Source organism: Hibiscus syriacus, unplaced genomic scaffold, assembly GCF_006381635.1.
Source record: "Hibiscus syriacus cultivar Baekdansim isolate YM2019G1 unplaced genomic scaffold, ASM638163v2 tig00110339_pilon, whole genome shotgun sequence".
NCBI lineage: Eukaryota > Viridiplantae > Streptophyta > Magnoliopsida > Malvales > Malvaceae > Hibiscus > Hibiscus syriacus.
In genome coordinates, this window is record NW_024062692.1 from 2,022,168 (window position 1) to 2,036,738 (window position 14,571).

General features: G+C 37.8%; 1 protein-coding gene across 6 annotated transcripts; it reads right to left on the reverse strand.

The window, feature by feature from the left end:
* Nucleotides 1-448: 448 nt before the first annotated feature.
* LOC120120486 (protein CHROMATIN REMODELING 4-like) lies at nucleotides 449-14,090 on the reverse strand. Of its 6 annotated transcripts, none has more exons than XM_039140124.1 (11): nucleotides 13,696-14,090; nucleotides 11,988-12,297; nucleotides 11,231-11,332; nucleotides 10,246-11,124; nucleotides 9,420-9,517; nucleotides 6,568-9,325; nucleotides 5,670-5,827; nucleotides 4,075-4,189; nucleotides 3,789-3,874; nucleotides 2,876-3,536; nucleotides 449-2,777 (listed from the first exon to the last, which is right to left on the reverse strand). In XM_039140124.1, the coding sequence occupies exons 2-11, from the start codon at nucleotides 12,195-12,197 to the stop codon at nucleotides 765-767; spliced, it is 7,080 nt and encodes a 2,359-aa protein (XP_038996055.1). In that variant the 5' UTR covers nucleotides 12,198-12,297; nucleotides 13,696-14,090; the 3' UTR covers nucleotides 449-764. The 6 variants fall into 6 exon arrangements, with proteins under 6 accessions (XP_038996055.1, XP_038996054.1, XP_038996056.1 ...); XM_039140123.1 differs by having other exon boundaries at nucleotides 13,390-14,090; XM_039140125.1 differs by having other exon boundaries at nucleotides 3,789-3,871; nucleotides 13,384-14,090.
* Nucleotides 14,091-14,571: the final 481 nt, after the last annotated feature.

Here is a 14,571-nt window from a genome sequence, read left to right on the forward strand (position 1 = left end):
TAAGAAATAGTTCAATATATTGATCTTTACTTGGTCACAAAATCAAAGATTAACCATGTATATCTAAGTCTAGTCTGATGCAAAATACATCATTTTAGTTCAGTCTTTATGTATGCATAAAATTCATGTTGGAAGACTCACCCACCAAATCCAGCTGTGTGACGCAAATTGGTCTGAATTAGTCGAGACGAAATCTTGGAATCGAGAGTGTAACCAAGAAAGAACAAAAAAAAAAATGAAAAAGAATGATCTTTTCAAAAACTCTAATATTAAATTTTCTACATTAAGTTGTCCGATGCAGTAACAAACCAAAACGAAATACCCACCATCCATGCTACACCAGACGTTATTTTAATGCCACAAATATAAACTAGAAGGACTTCACATTCAGAAGGATAATTTTACAATTATGAAACAAACAAACAAACAAAATTTGGCACCACTCAGATAGCTTGAAGATAACATATATGTAGGCGGCCGAAGCTTACTGCAACAAGAAACAAAGTTTCCTCCAAATGCAATCACCTGGTTAGATCATCAGATGAAAATTCCATTGTTGGTGGACGCAAATAGCTGCAAGCTCTCAAACTGAAGGTGAGACACAAACAATGCCGTGGCAAGCAGGCAACAATATATATTGCATTCCTCTTACAGAAACTTTACATTAGAGATGTCCTAAATGATCCCTATATACGCTAGTTAATCACTCTCACCGCTTCAGCCTACAAAAATTCGAACACTTCAAAGAATAATTGTTTCACGGTTTACTCCGGTATATCAGCATCATGGTCACTCACAGGATGATCTGACACAGTGCCTTCTGATGACATTTCCTCTACATTAGGTTGTTCAGGCCGAAGAAGATCAGACTGAGTCTTGCTGGAATCCCCACAACAATCAGGCTCATCTTGTCTCTCCTCTGGAGATTGATCCTGGACATCAACGGGCGGGCTCAGTTTAGCCTTCCCTTTGTCAGGCACACCTTGTGAATCTGGATATCCAACTTCACTAACAGGCTTAGACAATGGATGCTTGCCATCAGGTAAGCTAGAATTTGTCATGCCAGAAGTTAGTGACAAGTGTGGCCCTGGAGCAACACAAGATGCTACCAGCTGAAGCACTTCAGGGGAGGGGGATAATCCCATACTTGATTGCTTTGGTGGAATTATATATGCTGATGAAGACGGTGGATTCATCATGCTTAAATTAAGAGGAGGCCTGCTGAAATCAGATTCAATCAAAGGAAGCCCTGCAGTTCCAGTTATTGATTGTGGAAGCAAATGAAATGGTGGTGCCCATGGAATTGAGCATGCCGGAGAGAGCCTACTACTTCCAGCTGTGTCCGGTAGGACCTGCCTAAACATGTGTGACTTTCTTTTCTTTTTCTTCTTTAGACCGTGTCTTGGATCCTTTGGTTGAGGAGGAGGGGGGCCAGGTACAACAAATGGAGGAATGGTTGACTTATCTTCTCCATACAGTACACGAACTGACTCAGCTATTGCAGAGACAGTAGGTGGTAGATCAGGATCTGGAGGTTTGGCAGGAACACTAACTGCTTCACGAAGCCAGTGAGGTAACTTGTTCTTGGAAGAACTGTTTCCAACTACTACTTTTCCCTTCGAAGAGGAAAGATTCAGCCTTTTATTAGGATCAGGGAGAAACCCAGAGCCAGCAGATTCACCACTTCCACCATTAATTTGTAAATCACGTAAAATATATAGCGATTTATCAACACTAGGCAATTTCCCATCCTTCATTGTCCCATAGTCATCCTCCTCCCTCTGTAAATCAAAGCTATTAGGACAATTCAAACTTGAAGCCAAGTTGCTGGCACCAAAAGAGTTGAGAAAAAAAGGTTTATCACTAGGTAAATTCACAGCCGGCCCTGGCCTATCAGAGGGCCCAGCAACTGAATCTGCAGAAAAATTTGCACGAGATATGTCAGGATTCCATGTTGGAATAGGAGGAAAATTATCATCTTGCAAACCAAGCTGATCACTGAAACCCAATTTCATATCAGTCAGGTGCGCTTGAAATTTTGAGGGTGCAACAAACCTACTACCCTGCAATGCCCGAGTCATCATTCCAACAGGAATGCTTGGAAACAAGGAAGAAGGTTTGGTTGTTTTTGTTATCTTGGGGAATTTTGGAACTGGAAATACTGAACAATCCAAAAATTTGAGTTGTTCCTCCTCCCACCTAGCTGCCAAATCTTCTGAAGTTTTATACTTAGAAAATTTTAGCCTGGGATCTCTAAGCATTGCATCCCAACTACCTCGACCATGTCTACGAACACCAATCCAGAGAAAATCAAGTTCATCCTCTGACCAGTACTCTACTTTCGATTTCTTTTTATACAAGTTCCCAGTTCCAGATCCAGTTCTCAGCATGATATTTTCAAGCACCCTCCTATGGTTTTCAGGAAAAGAAGAGAGAGACGGAAACTGACCCAATCCCAATGTTGGAGGCATGTCCCTCTCTTGTTGATTATACCTAGACACATCTTGTGGAGGAAATTTCAAATTGGGCAGCAATGGCATTGTTGGAAGGTCTTGCACTGAATCATTCACAGCATCAAGCCTACTCCCTAAAGATAAGCTAGGTAATAGTTCATGATGTGATGTCATCATGCTTTTGGGATGAAGGGGAACCCGGGGTAGCATTTTCTCATCAAAAGGTATGTTAGGCAGTAACATCTTTTCCTGAAAATCAGAAGAACTAGCACCAGAACTTTCTAACCGACCAAAATCTTTTCCTTGTGAAGCAGGAGGATGATACTGCAAGGAAACAAGTCTTGTCATTATATATGAACATAGGTTGGAATGTTTTGTATTTGAAAACTAAAGAAAAACAAAATGCTAAGAAAGAGTGTTACCGGATTAAATGGAAGCCAATTATCTTGGCTTCCAATTTTAAGACGATGTAAAACTTCTGGCGATGCATCTTGCAATTTAAATTTTTCCAAGGTAGCCTCTTGACCTTTTGCTTCTTTCACAGTTGAAGGTCCAGTAGTTGGAGCTAAACTGAATGGAAACTCTGGTCCAGTTCCTGCCCTGATTTGCCGACCATTTGATCTTAAGAAGCTTTTATGAAACGTGTCTAGCTGACTAGCATTGGGGGCACAAAGCCCAAGAACTGGCAACAAGTTGTTGGTTGGTAGAGAGTTGTTATAGCTTATGCCTTGATAACTGTTACTTGGAAGGATTATGTCAGGAGAAGACTGATGAAGAGGATTAACAGAAAGATTCAATTGTCCGCTTCTTTTATGATTAGACAGCCTCCCAAGCCTTAAAACGGAATCATCTGTCCTCTTTGGTTCATCTGATGATTGATCAAGTTTGCTATCCTCCAAGTCAATTACCAAACACTTCTCTTTATCTGGCCGTTGATCTGATTTATTAACATGATCCCCATCTCTTTCATTCACATGACACTGAGGTACCGATTCAAATCCAGGAAATCCCTCACTGGGACAAGCTTCTTCAGTTGCATTCTTCCTAGCAAGCCGTTCTTTTTGTCGAGCACGGAGTTTAGTACTGTCAAATTATTCAAAGAGTAGAAATGACTGTCAAATTATCCAAAGAGTTCATGCAATTGGACCAAGTGTACTTTTCTACTAAAGGACAACAGTTTAACTCCATCATATTGATTCATTTATCCCATTTAACAATCTTTCATCTAACATGCATTCGGAGTATTGCTGGCGAAGTCATTTTGAAAATACCACTTTACTGGCATCTCAACAGAAAATTCAGCAAAAGCAATTCTAGGAAAGAATCAGAACTTACTACTTCGCTTTAAGAGCCCGTCCTGCTGGTGTATATTCCCGCTCCGGCTCTGCATCTGGTTCCTTTCCTTCTTCACCACCACTCTGCTTTTCAACAGAAGACAAGGTGTACACACTATGAATAACCAGTACAACTATGTAGGATACTTGCAATTACAGGCTACTACGCAAGCACGTGAATGCAGAATAACGGAAGGATCTCTGTATATTTTGAAAAGTTTTACACATCAAGGATAAAAGAGAGCCAATTTTACATGCATTTTAATGCAGAAAGCGAATTGAAGTACCTCGATCATTGTTTCATTGGGATGGGGAGTATAAGCTTCTCTATAGGAGACAGTTTTCCTTTGCCGCTTCCCTCTACCAAGGGCTGCTTCCTCCTCATTTTGATATTTCTCCCACCTGTTACACAGTAAATCAAGCAAGAAAGTTTACACAAGTCCATAACAAAAAAAAGTTCTACGGCGAAAGTGGAAAATCAAGTTTTTGGTGACATTAAAAATAATGAAAATTCTCTACTTTAGTTCTTTGACAAAAGTTCAATGGGATTCGTCTCTCAAAAAGGTTCAGCTGCATTTAATATATGAATCGTTTCAACTAGATTTAGTTGAACTCTTATTCCTATAACAAAAGTGTATTCAAAATTAATATTCAATTATGCATGACAGGTTTAAATGAGACCAGATACTTTTTGATATTCCATCTGAAAGAAATTTATCGAAAAGAAAACATAGCGTATGCTAAAAAGAAGGTGCAAGAGTTGCTATTCCCGCACCGAACATAAGTTTATCTCAACTCATTATTTATTTTGACCACTCATTCAGCATAATAGCATTTATTATTTCAGAACAACAGCACCAGGACAATTCATTTATTATGCAAGCTTTCTTCCTTTGAAAGAAAATGACCAGTTCTGAATTGCAGATCACACTATTTCCGGCAGGAAAGTAAAAATTGAGCCTGTTAACTGTTGTCAATTGCATCATATAGGAGCTTCTCTGGACCTGAAGCAGCTCAGCTATCTACAAAGCTAGAAACCCAAGACAGTGGGACAAAGAGCAAGAAATATCTAAGATAATAACTCCACTTCAAACAGCAGATTTGGTGGCAAAGTTTACAGATCTACAGGTGGAATGCTATCAAGATTTAGTAGTCCCAATAATGCCAAAGAAACTGCCAAGAACTACCAAAAAAACTAAATATAACCAGAAATTTCAACCCAGAATCCAAAACCTCAGTTCTCAATATCTCAGTAAAAAAAAGCTTAATGTTCACAACTACCAAAAAACGAAAGAACATAGGTATTTTATCCAGTTATTCCTAACCCTAACATAAAATAAAATGCCAAATCTAACCCTAAATTCCCTCATAGTTCCTTTGATACTAAAAATAAGATTGAAAACAAAAGACATATATTACCAATATAATACATCTCTTTAAAGTTTAATCCGTCTGCAAGCATGATTGTGCAATCTAAACCTGCCACTCACTACGTCAAGCAGCCAACAAGGGCCATTCCTACTCTGACTTAACATTTTAAAACAAAAGTAAACGGTTGCATCTTTATTAAGCTCAGAGATTGACAATAATGTATTTCCTATAATTTAAAGAACAAGAGAAAGAGGAGATTTTCTCAAGTTTATCATCCAAGTGGAATGCCAGGAGATCCTCATAACTTCAACAAAATCAAATCCCTAGCTGTTGAACTCATTCCATGACTGTATGCAGAGCATGAACTTAATCATATTCTCAACTATTCTATTGGGTTTTTCATGAGCGAATTTAGATTTTCCTGTGCGTTTAAATGTAAGGAACCTTTAATTTAAGAATTTTTTTTACAGAAAAATAAATTATTGGGGTGGGGAGAAGAAGAGATCTTTACCTCACACGCAAAAGTTTGTCCCATTCATTTTCTTCAGTACCATTCAACACATTTTCTTCTTTCTTCTCAGAAGTCTGCTCTGAAATATCATCAGTACCAGCCGGAGATGATTCACCTCCTCCTGGTTCCTCTGTTGTTTCATCATTCCATTCCACTGACTGCACATGAAGAAATGAGGAAATGTTCATTAAAAGAAACAAGAAGATTTTACTGAATAAGAACAGATGATAAAAATAGGAAAGTCTAACACAACAACAGGTAAGATCAAAGACAAAAGAAATATTAGGAATTATAAGAATTTTTTAAGGAAAATAAAGAGTCCCATCAGAAGCTACTTTTAAGACCCCCTAAAACAGTGGCCAAATAAAGTTGCATAATGAGATAGTAAAACATTCAATAAACTATCAATTTTAACAATAAAAAATTTACTCTCACATAAGCATGAAGTCTCTGGGGCTCTGGGCAACATAATTTAAGGGAATAGCAGATGCAATAATCTCAACAGCTTGCTCTACTAGTTGGAAATAATATTCAAGATTGTATGCATAATTTTTTTTATAAACTGCAAACAATCAGTATTATAACTTTCGGCTTTCCAAAACAGGTACAGCTCGTAACAATAAGGGGTAGACCACGGAGCTCCTACTTTGACCAAGTAAATCATACATTTTAAGCTCAACTGGGGGAGGGGACATTATATACATAGTCAATTTTATTACAAACAGCAAATATAGAAGCAATAAAACAGTAATTCCAAGTTTTATTTAAAAAAATCCATAAGTTTGTATCATTCTCGTGCAGAGGAAAAAAATGTACAATATGTCATTACATTTGCAAGCCAATGAATGTATTAACATAAAACCACACACTTCAACATGACATGAGTACAATACCTCACCTTTACTGAGCCCAGCATATCATTTTCCAAATCCCCCTCGACATCAATTGTTCCAGACTGAAGGTTTGAACGATCAAGCAATTTCAAAATTGCATTTTCATCCCACACAACCTTGTTGCTGCCATCCGTGCATTTGTCTTGGTACACATCTCCAAGACCACCAACCTTCTTCCGGTGCTTATGTTCTATATCCATTAGTGCATCTTCTTTATTGTTATTACCTTCACCTGAATCTTTCCCAGTAGAAGAATCAATGAAGAGTTCTTCTGTTCCCCATCGCAGAATATCTTCCACTTCCTTTTGGGATCCAGACTTGTTGACAAACAGCTGATCAAGCATCAGCTTCTTTTTAGCCAGTTGCAAGATCCGCTCTTCTACACTGGCACGAACTACAAGCCTGTATACTAAAAGTCTGTTTGATTGTCCAATTCGATGTGCCCGATTCATAGCTTGGATGTCAGCATGGGGGTTGAAATCAGAATCATAAATTATAACTGTGTCAGCGGTTGCCAAATTGATACCAAGACCACAAGAGCGTGTCGATAACAAGAAGACAAATCGACTTTTATCTTGGTTGAACCTTGCTATCGCTGTTTGACGATCAGCAACTGAAACAGAGCCATCAACTCTCTCATATGTTTTAGGGCCAAATTCTATGGTTAAGTAATCCTCAAGGATATCAAGAAGCTTAGTCATTTGTGAAAAAATAAGAACTCGATGGCCTTCTCTGTATAAGACTTTAAGCATGGAATGCAACAGAGTCAACTTGGCTGAAGCTTTTATACGCATTTCATGAAGAAACTCCAGTGATCCAGACTCAGGCTCAGTACCTGGTATGAGATATGGATGATTACAAACCTTTCTCAGTTGCATCACAATGTTTAACATGGACTGCTGTGCAACCCCTTTCCCAATGTTCCGTAATATCTGGTAGTTTTTAGTTAGCATTGCACGGTAATATTCAGCTTGAATGGATGACAGCTCGACAGGCACCATTCGTTCAGTTTTAGGGGGAATATTTTTCATAGCATCCCTTTTAAGCCTTCGAAGCATATGAGGAGCAACAAGTTTCTTCAGTTCTTCCACCTTTTCCGCAGTTGTAAGATCATTAAATTTCTCCTCGAATGAAGATAAAGAAGGGAAGGAAGCTGGCTGCAAGAAATTAAGCAAGTTATACATCTCACCAATGTTATTCTGGAGTGGAGTTCCAGTCAATAGAACACGATGTTGGAAAGAGAATGTGTTGAGCAAGCTAAACAGCTTACTTCCTGAGTTTTTCAAACGATGACCCTCATCAACCACAAGAACTTCCCAAGGAACACCACGCAAATGAGAGGAGTCCGCAAGAATCATTTCATATGTGGTTAAAAGAACATTAAATTTGTAAGCAGCTGTTTTCCTACTCGAATCATTTGGATCACTAGCATGCCATTCATACTGGCGAATGATGGCCCTTGCTTTGGCACAACCGTGATACTCCACAACATTTAAATCAGGAGCCCATAATGAGAACTCAGCAAGCCAGTTAGGCATAGTAGAAAGTGGAACCAGCACTAAACATGGCAGAGTAGCTTTAAACTCAAAATAAAGTGACGAAATAAAGGAAATAGCAGATACAGTCTTTCCAAGCCCCATTTCATCAGCGAGTATAACATTTTTGGATTTATGCCAACATCTACGCAGCCAATTGAGTGCTTCAAGCTGATGGGGAAATAGCGAGCCTCCCTTCAGTTCTTTAGGTTGCTCAGCTAAAGAAATAATATCATGCTGCTGTTCCCCCTTTGCCCTAACTTCATCCTTAGTGGCATCATTTTCCCATGTTTGGTGTTCAAACTGATCAAACTGGTCAATCAGATGAGAAGATTGTTGAATAACAGGTTCATCTAACCTTTCCCAAGTGCATTCATCGTATGGAAGACCAGTCCATTTCACAAAAGCTTCCTGGACATTATTTGAAACACGGAGAGAAATAACCCGCTGAGGCTTCTTCCACTTTTCCTCGCAGATATTTATCACAGTTGTCCCGTACTTGGCCTTGTAATTTTCTAGTTTTCTCTTTGCCAGACTTTTCAGTTGGGACTCAGAAATCCAACAATTATGGATATGGGACATCCCCACCCATTTAACAAAAAATTCATATGACACCGTCCCCTCTTTAGAACTTGCACATTCAATCACAGCTGGTCCTTGGACTTTATTTTCAACACTGCTACTTATTTTCTTTCCTACACCTATCTCTTTTGCTTTTGCAGGAGCTTCACATACATTCGGAGCTTCAGTGGTACCATGACTTTTCACACTAACATCAGCAGCATTCAACTCTTCTACGACAATGTTTTCATTTCTTTTTCCTGAATCTTCTACACTTATTGCAGATTCATCTTGCTCCTTACCATTTATGATTGCACTGACTGAATCCTTAGTATCATTGCTCACTAAGTCCACAGAATCCCCTCCCTTGCATTTCTTAGTGACAGACCTTCTATATACATTCATTTTATCCACCCTGATATCATTCTTTGTGCTTTCTTCTTTATCAGAACTTTTCAGCGTCCTAGGACAACCATCGGTAAGATTTTCAGCAGTTACTATATCTGAACCAATATCACAAACAGAATTCTCCTCTGAAAGTCTGATTGGATTTACTGCAATTACAAAATCATCAGAAAGCAGATCTTCTGAAAGTGCTGCAGATGCATGATGCAAAACACTAGCATTATCACCTTGAACCCGACATCCTAGAACCCGATCAACCTGTGAAGCAGAAAAGTGTGAAATTTGGGGAAAAAGGCCAGTGATCAACCACAAAAGTAAAAAGTCTATAACCAATACAGATAAGTGAACTAACCAGCAGAAGTTCAGCAGGAACACTGTCTTCAGATATCTGCGGAGCATTGAGAGTACCTTTATCCAACTCAACAGACAGGTGTGCTGCAGCCTCAGGAAGCTTCTGCTCAAGAAATTAGCAAGATTCGATTAATCAGCAGAAAGAATTCCAAGAGTAGTCACAATGATGTGATCACATCAGCAATGAGAAACACTCACTTATGAAGACAACAACTGTATTTTGTAAGAAATCATATACTGGTGCATTAATGTGTGTATCATATATTTCAAGGCATTAACTTTAGGAAGTTGACTAAAACGTCCAAAATAAACAGAGTGTACTAAATTTATGCAAGCACCAATAAGATAAAAGGCCATCCTAAGCTGTAGCTTTATATTTATGCTACAATGGGGAAATAAATATATCAGACAGCAGGATTTAAGGACATTTATCAAACTGACGTAAACCAAAAGCTTGAATACCAACTTAAAATCAACAGACAACTTCAACTATACATTCTAGTTAAAATATGCAGAACATGTGAAGTTTAGAAGACGAAACTGTCCAGCTATTATCTCTCCCCAAAGAATACTGCTGCAAACTCTACTCTGGACAAACATTTTCCCCCAATCACATATGCAAGAGTACATTTCAGAAAGAAGAATCCATTTAAGTACAAATACTTCTAGACAACAAAAAAAATTCTAAATGACTCGTTAAAAAAACACAAACACTATCATCTTCTACATCATTCACTATTTCACTCCAAAACTCACCTGAGCAAATGAAAGAAAATAAAAGACATACAACCACCATGTGGGGCAGGGGGAACCTAGAAGATTAGAATATACCTCATCTTTTTTCTGAGAATCAAAATTCTTGCTCCCGTCATCATCCTTTGACAAAGATGCAGAAACCCCATGGCTAACAGGTTTCCGCTTCTTATGACTTTTACTAGTTCCAGGATCAATATTATTTGCTTTGGAGCCCTTCTTTTTTGAAGTACTAACAGCACTGTTACCCTTATCTCTCTTATGCTTCTTTTGACTTGCCTCACTACAGACTTTCTGCTTTCTTTTTCTATTTTTCCTTTTGGCTAAACCAATTGCAAGAACAATTTTGTTTCTGGGTGCCTCATTATCACAAGACAATTCATGCTTCGGTTCAGGTGCTTCTTCATTTTGCTCTGAATTTGTGCTTTTAGAATGAGACAAAACCTCACCAGCTACAGGAGTTAACTTCTGTTCAGCAGATGAACCTGCTGGAGATGCAACAGGCTTCACTCCATCTTCTATATCCACACATAATGAGCCACCAGCTACAGGAGTAAACTTTCTTTCAGCAGATGAACCTGCTGGAGATGCAACAGGCTTATTTGCATCACCAACATTCACACAAGATGTACCACCTTCCTCAGTACCACCAAGGGGTGTAACACATTGATTAGAAGGTACATCTATATGAGAGGTTTCTGGTTCCTTTTTGAAAGTATCAACTTCCTGAGCTACATCAGATTTTCCTTTACTAGAGGAGGATCTTTTCTTTGCAATAATGGATGTTCCAAAAATTCGGGACACCTTTTCAGTAGCAGGAGACTTTATTCCAGTTTGAGCATTTGTCTTGATAGTTTTCGATCTTGCTCGTTTAGAAAATGAATCCAGATGGGTAATGGGCTTGAGTGGATCAGTATTACAGCACTTTGGGCATTGCCACTTTCCCATTGGGATGCGCTAAAATTATGGATACAGTAGAAGAAAGAAAATGAGTAAAAAGAAATAGCTAATGTAGCCATAAAACAAAGATGAGGATCATCTAAAGTTAGCTGAAATATCATACCTTAAGAGGTGGATCAAGGCATTGTAGATGATAAGTCCTGGGACAATTATCACAACACAACAAGTTGCCACCGAGATCACAAATAACACATTCATAGTAGTACTGGAGACAATAAAAATTGCGAACAGTTGTAAGAAGCAGTTTAAATATGCCCATAAAACACAGTCAAGACATAAGATTGCAAATGAATGTATATTCCATTGGATTTTTTCCCTCACAATATTATGCAGTATGATACTATAATGATTTTCTTTGATTTTCCAACAGCAAAAGTTCATAAACATTTATCAAGCAGAGCATGGTGCGGGAGACAATTCAAGAAAGAAACATTCTTGAAAACACAACCCATAATCATGGTCAGAACTCAGAGGTTCTCAAGGTCACATGAATTGATGCATAGAAGAAGAGCGCTAAGCATATTGCAATGGAAAAAATGTGAAAACCCAAATCCACCAATAGTTCTTGTTCTGAGCCCATTCACTCGTGTGAAAAATTATATGAAACAACATGTATAACTCAAATTTTAACTTCTGCCATGTTGATTCTGATACTTGATAAACATCTAGCAAAATTCTTAACACTTGACCAATCAAATTTTGAGTAAAACTCAAACATATTGACGAACATTTTCAAGAAAAAGATCAAGGAGAGTGTTCAGCAACATCCACCACAAACAAACAAGTCAAAATATGATAAGAACTACATTGCAAAGGGAGTAAACAACTAAATGAAGGAACAAGAACAAAAAACAGCATACCCCATCATTTCCCTTCTTTTTAGATAACTGATCGGAGCTATTTTCTCCCTTCAGCCTACGTTTAGCTGAAGAACTCCTAGGAGATTCTGACGCTAAGTTTTCTTCTTTACCATTGGCTAAGGATGGGCCACTTGGAAGCTTTCTTCGTTTGCGCTTCAGGACCCAGTTCCGGTTAATCATTTTACTATTCAATGAACTGATATCTTTCATCCTTTTTTAATCATGAGTATTAACATTGTGTCTATGAACAGCAGAAAGCATGTCAAGTCACAGACAGAGCAATGAAGCTTCCAATTTGCAATCTTAGCCCCTGCAAAGAATCAAGGTGAAATCCCTACATTTTCAGCAATATAACTTGTTAAAACACAGAAAAGCAGTTAACAAGCAACAACGTTTTTATTATTCCAAAGGAGGGTGAAGCACGCACTAAACATATTGAAAGCATTTCTGAAATGAGAGAAAACTCCATTTACTAAACAAAGAAAGAAAAGAGAGAGAGAGAAGGGGAGGGAGATCATACTGAATTCATTGAAACATAAACTCATGATACTGAATTCCTCCATTATTCATGTTTCTAAACAACGTCTCAAACAAACTCAACTTCAGATTAGCTATTTATAATTTTCATTCAACTTCACCTGCTGCTAATCCTACTAGGCAACATCAAAGCCCACTTTATTCTCGGTTTTTGTTTCTAAAATGTCCAAAAAGTTCATTAAATTAAAGCCAAATGACTAATCCATCTACATGCCAAAAGAGAGCGACTAAGGTTTAGCTAAAAAGGTGAACATAATAGTCAAACCAAAGTCGAACTCCATATCCCATATAAAGTAGAGGTAACAATGGAATCAGATAATATGATAGGAGTAGCATAATTAATATAGACATCATCCCTAAACATTCAATTGATTGAGCAACGAGAACAAATGCAAGCCTAAATCCCAGGAGTAAATTAAAACAGCTTGGGAAATGTAACAACTAGGAGGCAGGAGCTATTATCTAGTCTAATCTAGTCTATGAATGAGCATCAAAACCAAACGATTTCATCAAATGCAAAGCAAATTAACACTGAAAACGATCAAAATTAAACAATGAGTTTCAAATTTTCAATGTATACAATAAACATTCAGCTTACATTGAACTGAAAACCCCATTTGAAGAAACTCACCTTCATTCACAAACTCACTCACAGAACCCCAATTCCCAAATTACTATAAAAACTACCAAAATTCAATCCAATCAAACCATAAACACAAACCTCCCAACATGAAAAACGACACAAAAAATGCAAGAAAACATCAAAATAGATAGAACATGCAGCTCAAAGCACCTAGATTAGAAAAGCCCAAGCCAAAAAAGGAAAATAATCAATACCCAGATTAGAAAAGAAGCTTACCAACACCTCCCCTCGTGGATCAAAGAATCAAAACCAAGTGGAATAATATCAAGAGTAACAGATTGAAAGATGTAGTGAATATAGACAGATTGAGGAGAGAGAGAAGGGGTATTAGGGTATAGCAAAGCAGAGAAAAAGGGAGCGAAGAGAGATACGAGAGAGAGAGAGAGAAAAGGCGAAGACACGAGAAAAAAATGAAATAAATATTGAGAATTGACAAATAATAATAATTATTATAAACCAAACTCCACGAAAAAGATAGAAGTTGTAAAGAGAAGGATTGAGGTTTTATAGAGAAAGGGGAAAGCATACTATACGGATTCGCCGGGGTAATAGGGGACGGACGGGGTTACCACTCTGACATGGCAGCGCGTGAGAGAGAGAGAGAATAAGGGAAAGCAGCCCTTCCTCCTCCTCTTTCTCTCCTACCTAACCACTGATGCTACGCCACGTGGCTTCACCAGACGCCACTTTCTATTTTGTTTCCTTTTTGTCTTTGCACATTCGCCCCCTCTATATTAAATTTCCTTCTCTCCCACAGCACACGAAACGAAAGAAACTTGCCTTCCTTTCCTTTCGCTTTCGCCTCCTCGAAATCGCCGCCATCCATCGCCTTTCCCTTTGCTCCCACTTTGATTTATGGAACCCTCGTATTGTATTCTTTATTATGCCTTCTTCCTTTCCCTTGCCAACCCTTTTCTCTTTTTTCTTTTCTTTTTATTTCATGCTCTTCAGTTCTTGCTCTGTTTTGTTTAATTTTTAAATTCAGATGATGCTTGTAGTATGATAATTGTTTTTAGGATGTTTTTTTAAGTAAGCTTGAGTTATGTAAGTAGTTAGACTCGTTAAATAGATTAAATAAAGCATTTACTTATTTCAATTTTATATAAAATAATTGTTAATGGAGAATTTAAAATTGATAGTTAATGGTATTAACCAACTTACCTCGATGATTAAAATAAATTATTGTTATTTTTAGAGATCACGGATTCGAGTACCAACGACTATAAGAATGATTGAGTGTTTATTATCAAATTGTTGAGAATACTTAAAATATATATTACTTTGTAATCATCTTCAGCTTAATAAAAAAATTTGATAGTTAAAGGTGATTCATCTTATTGGAACGGTACGAAAATCACATAAGGTTGTTGAAAGATGGATGTATATTGTAACATCCCAAACTAT

Bases quoted from the DNA above. Each gene is read 5' to 3' on its own strand.
- LOC120120486 (XM_039140124.1), bottom strand. From the start codon at position 12,197: ATGAAAGATATCAGTTCATTGAATAGTAAAATGATTAACCGGAACTGG. The intron at 3,875-4,074 runs GTACTTCAATTC...TCTGTTGAAAAG, and splicing joins CCAATGAAACAATGATCGAG to CAGAGTGGTGGTGAAGAAGG. The intron at 2,778-2,875 runs GTAACACTCTTT...GTTTCCTTGCAG, and splicing joins ATTGGCTTCCATTTAATCCG to TATCATCCTCCTGCTTCACA.